The sequence below is a fragment of the Salvelinus fontinalis genome, chromosome 6 (assembly GCF_029448725.1).
Source record: "Salvelinus fontinalis isolate EN_2023a chromosome 6, ASM2944872v1, whole genome shotgun sequence".
NCBI classification, from domain to species: Eukaryota; Metazoa; Chordata; class Actinopteri; order Salmoniformes; family Salmonidae; genus Salvelinus; species Salvelinus fontinalis.
The window spans coordinates 11533472-11538636 of NC_074670.1; the positions used below are offsets into that span (position 1 = coordinate 11533472).

Consider the following 5165-nt stretch of genomic DNA (forward strand, 5'->3'; position numbering starts at 1 on the left):
GGGCGGAGTCCAGTGTTAGTGAGTGCACTCGTTTTCTACTCCCGCGGCCCAAACGGTGGCGTTTGCTCTAGTTCGGTCGTCTTGCGATAAGAAACACAATCTGCCGCTGTCAGCCGGTGTCGTGCCGGTAGAGGTAAAACGAGGGTAAATTTTGACTTCTAAATAATCAGATTTTCGCCAGTTGATGCCATGGTTAACTTCACCGATTTACGATAATAGCCTGCCTGCTCTACAGTAGGCCATTCAGACTCATTTATGAAACCGATCGATATTGATTGCATGGATATTTGTGTTATAAAATGTCACGTCAATTTGAAGGAGTTTGCGGAATTAAATGATGATTCCGATTGAGATGTCATCTGTCATGGACTGAGCCCTGGTGGTAAGTAAACTACTCTAGAAAATAAAAATAAAATAAATGGTCAAATAAATTACATCCTGGCAAGCATTTCTGCTAAATCCCACACACTGCAAAAGCAGGTACTGGGCATGCAGAATTGATATTCAACATCGCAGAATAAAGAAGTTTTACTGAAATGCATAAACTGCTATTGAGTTACACTAGAGTTTATATTTTCCATATTATCATAATGCATGATATTAAAAATGCATATTGGAAGCACATAGTCGATGGCCATGGTATAAGTAGTGGGCTGTAGGCTAGAGAGCTAGGCTTTGCTGACATGTGGTGGCGATTTCATCATCATAACTATGATATCTCTTTGTTTATTGCGTGTTTGGTTGACATCTCTCTCTCTCTCTCTCTCTCTTTGTCTCTCTCAATTAAATTTCAATTCAATTGAAGTGCTTTATTGGCATGGGAACAATATGCTTACATTGCCAAAGCAAGTGAAATAGATAATAAACAAAAGTGAAATAAACAATAAAAAAATAACAGTAAACATTACACTTACACAAAAGTTCCAAAAGAATGAAGACATTTCAAACGTCATATAATGTATATATACAGTGTTGTAATGATGTGAAAATAGTTAAAGTATAAAAAGGAAAATAAATAAACATAAATATAGTTTGTATTTACAATGATGTTTGTTCTTCACTGGTTGTCCTTTTCTTGTGGCAACAGGTCACAAGTCTTGCTGCTGTGATTGCACACTGTGGTATTTCACCCAATAGATATAGGAGTTAATGAAAATTGGATTTGTTTACAAATTATTTGTGGGTCTGTGTAATCTGAGGGGAATATGTGTCTCTAATATCTCTCTCTCTCTCTCACTCACTCTTTCGGGGTTGCTTTTTGATTTCTGCTGTGGGGTAAGAGTGCAGTGGGGATGTTGTCATGGAGTCTGTAATCCAATCAAAGAAGAGGGGAGCGTAATCCATGATAATCCCACATCCAAAGAGACAGAGAGGGAAAGGGATGAGGGAGAAAACATGTTTGTAGATACACCATGTTCCTGTTTGAATGGAACTGCCTTTAATATGTTTGTTGCTTCATCAGGACCCCCTGTAGAACATAATGATTCATCCCAAGGGATGTATCCCGCCAAAATGTCTGAATAAAACAAATAGATACATCAGAATTACTTACAGTAGGCCTAGTCTTCCTTTCATCACTTGCTCTTAACGTATGTGTGTGTGTGTGTGTAACTCTGTCTGTCTGCGGTCTCGTCCAGCAGCTGGCTGCCTGGGCAGAGGATCCCTGTTGCTAGGGAGACTTCACCACAGAGACATGGCCCTGAGAGAGCAAATAGAGGAAGGGCCAGAAGAAACCCTCTCCTAGGGTAAACTACAGAGACAGGAGAGAGAAGAAGGGGTGGAGAGAGTAGAGAGGTCCAAAGAGGAAGAAAGGACCGAGGGAAGAGAGGGAAGAGAAGGAGAGTCTGTCAGTCTCAGGTAAGGGTCAGTGTATTCTGTAAAATAGAATGCCAGTAGAATGGAGAGTCATAGGGGCTCAAAAACAGAGAAAACCAGGAACATTGAGGAGGAAGTTAACACTGCTGTATGCTGCTGTATGGCTGTCTGGCTGTTTTGCTCTGCATGGATCTGTGTGTCTGTGTGTGCTGTAGGATGGGTTATGACCTGGAGAGGTTTGTGGGGTACGTGAACGAGGGGCTTCTGTGCTGTGTGTGTCGGGATGTGTTGGAGCGCCCCCTCCAGGCCCCCTGTGAACATGCCTACTGCGACGCCTGCATCAGCTCCTGGCTCATACACCACCATTCCTGTCCCGAGGACAGACTTCCACTGGACATCAGCACTCTGAGACCACTGCACAGGTACACACACTCACACAGAAACACCCACGCAGACACATACACACTCACACAGAAACAGTCACACACACACACACACACACACACACACACACACACACACACACACACACACACACACTATGATATGATTATTCCAACAACCGCTGTCTGGTCTGGTCTGTGTTAGGTACATGCGTAATGACCTGTCTAGGCTCCAGATCCGTTGTGTTAACTCTGGCCAGGGTTGTGATGCCGTCTGCTGCCTGGAGACACTTCACACACACGAGGACGAGTGTCCATTCACCTTCATATCCTGCTCCTCCACAGGTACTACAGCTCTGTGTGTATTACAGTCAATGGAGGCTGCTGAGGGGAGGACGGCTCATAATAATGCCTGGAATGGATTCAATGGAATGGTAACAAACATGTGGTTTCCATGTGGTTGATACCATTTCATTGACTCCATTCCATCCTCCCCTCAGCAGCCTCCACTGATTACAGTGTATTATAATACAGAGAGAGTGTGTGTGTAAGTGTATTAGAGAAATGTATAGTATACTACATGCAAGTGTGTTTAGTTTAGACGGAGCAGAAGTGATATGACACCTGTGTGAGGGGAGCAGGTGGTAGACCAGTAGTCATGGTGACATCATACAGAGCCCAGCTGGGATGAACAATGACCTTTGCTCCAGGTAGCAGTTGCTCTTAGGTACAGATCTAGGATCATCTTACCTTAACCAAATCCCAACCTTTACGATTATGGGTGAAATGCAAATAAAATACCCTAGATCTGTGTTGGGGAAACATCCAACTACTCAGGGAGGGATCCCACCTACATTTTTAATGAGAAACATCCCCCAGAGGATGAGAGCCAATGCAACATATGGAAGGGGGGGGTTGGTATTAGGTGAACTCTCACGTGTCTGTGACCTGTTGTTGGCAGGTGGAGACTACATATGTTACCAGTGCGGTAGGTGTCAATGTGTTTGCGTTTGTGTGGTATTGGATTGGATTGTGTTTCATTCATTTGCATGATTAAAAACACAAGTTGTTATCCTTCAATCTTCCTTTGACCTTCTGCTACTGCATCTCTGAGTGGGGGAGTGCTTGAGTGCCATGCAATGCAGTGGAGTGGGGTAGAGGAAGGCGGAGAGGGGTAGAGGAAGGTGGAGAGGGGTAGAGGAAGGTGGAGCGGGGTAGAGGAAGGCGGAAAGGGGTAGAGGAAGGCGGAGTGGGGTAGAGGAAGGCGGAGTGGGGTAGAGGAAGGCGGAGAGGGGTAGAGGAAGGTGGAGCGGGGTAGAGGAAGGCGGAGCGGGGTAGAGGAAGGCGGAGCGGGGTAGAGGAAGGCGGAGCGGGGTAGAGGAAGGCGGAGCGGGGTAGAGGAAGGCGGAGTGGGGTAGAGGAAGGCGGAGCGGGGTAGAGGAAGGCGGAGCGAGGTAGAGGAAGGGGTTGGGGGTGAGAAAGACAGTGAGAGACTTTCAGTAGGTCTCAAGTGTTGCTCTCTAACTTCGTCTTTCTGTTACTTTCTGTATTCCTCTCCTTAACTCCTCTTTCCTCTCTCCACCTCCCCAGGTTGTCCGGTGCAGGTGGAGAGGAGGGGTCTAGAGTCTCACCTGTTGGAGTGTGAGTTCCGCAGCAGGGCGTGTCCTAGCGGCTGTGGCCACACCCTCCTCTCTGTAGACCAATCACAGCACAACTGTGTTGCAGAGCTACGAACAGAATTGGAGCTGCTCAGGTTTGTGTGTTTGAGGTGATGGATTGAGATATATTAGGATGTTATATCTGTGTCGTTCCTAACAAATCCTTGACAAAGCTGTGCCAATATTTAGAATATTCTAGAACCTCAAGGGCGACATCATTGCTTTTATACAATGGATATTGTGATTTATTGTGACACATGCGTGTGTTTGTGTGTGTTGCAGGGCAGAGATGTTGGGTAAGGTGGAGGAGGTGAGGTGTGAGATGGAGTCGAGGCTGGACTCTCAGAGGAGACACATGGTGCAGAAAGAGTCTCTGTTGAAGAGCGAGGTGGAGGACCTCAAGGTGACACACTTATATGTACTACCTATAGGAATGTGTGTGTGTGTGTGTGTGTGTGTGTTATGACACATCCCTGTGTGTGTGTAGGGCCAGGTGTCGAGGGTGGTGTGTGATGTGCGGGCTCTCTTGGGGGCAGAGCGCCTGCGGAGACAGGAGCTGGCAGAAGCGGAGCTAGAGAAGAGGGAGCTACTGGAGATGCTCCGGAGCCTGCAGCCATGCAGGGGCCAGCGGAACAGAGACGAGCAAATCAGAGGACTGCATCAAGAAGACGGGACAATTAGGAGCCAGCTTCAAGTGGAACACCCAACCAGGGGCCTGCTGAGGGCGGGGCCAACACAGGCTTCTACCCAATCACTACCCTCGGCTTTGCCCACTCCAGCCTTATACCCGCCTACCTCCCCACAGCCAGGAGAGGTGTCACGAAAGGCCCGCCCCCGCAGCCTTACCCTCGACTGCATCAAGAGCAGAGAGGTCACCGTCATCTGAGGGGCCATTCCTAATGTTACTGTGTTATGTTCAGCACTGGGTTATGTTCAGTAGGCGCAAATGAGAGAAAATGCTTTAAGTTCCTCAATTCCTTCTTCATTTAACCGTCTCAAAACATTTTTATCTGGTGTGGCATCTCCTGAACGCACCCTTGATGATTGGCAGGTACCTGTGACATTGCTTCAACTCAGAGAAAACCAGCCTGCTGAGATCCTAAATAAAGTCTGCTGAAACACCTCTGATCTCTGGTCCTCTTAAGGTACAATAGTCTTACTCCATCTACTCTAATGGATTGGAATTATATACAGCTCATCATGCATTTCTTACATTGCATATACCCCATGCATCGATCCGTCTGTCAATCCAACCATCCATACTAACATACCACAGTGAGGAACACTAACACACTACTCCAGACAGCGC

The 5165-nt window shown here is 46.8% G+C and overlaps 1 protein-coding gene across 2 annotated transcripts; it reads left to right on the forward strand.

The window, feature by feature from the left end:
- The first annotated feature begins 11 nt into the window (after nucleotides 1-11).
- LOC129857035 (RING finger protein 151-like) lies at nucleotides 12-4979 on the forward strand. 2 transcript variants are annotated; one of them, XM_055924919.1, is made up of 7 exons: nucleotides 12-382; nucleotides 1638-1857; nucleotides 2031-2237; nucleotides 2404-2543; nucleotides 3789-3951; nucleotides 4139-4259; nucleotides 4344-4979. In XM_055924919.1, the coding sequence occupies exons 3-7, from the start codon at nucleotides 2032-2034 to the stop codon at nucleotides 4740-4742; spliced, it is 1029 nt and encodes a 342-aa protein (XP_055780894.1). In that variant the 5' UTR covers nucleotides 12-382; nucleotides 1638-1857; nucleotide 2031; the 3' UTR covers nucleotides 4743-4979. The 2 variants fall into 2 exon arrangements, with proteins under 2 accessions (XP_055780894.1, XP_055780895.1); XM_055924920.1 differs by having other exon boundaries at nucleotides 1641-1857.
- Nucleotides 4980-5165: the final 186 nt, after the last annotated feature.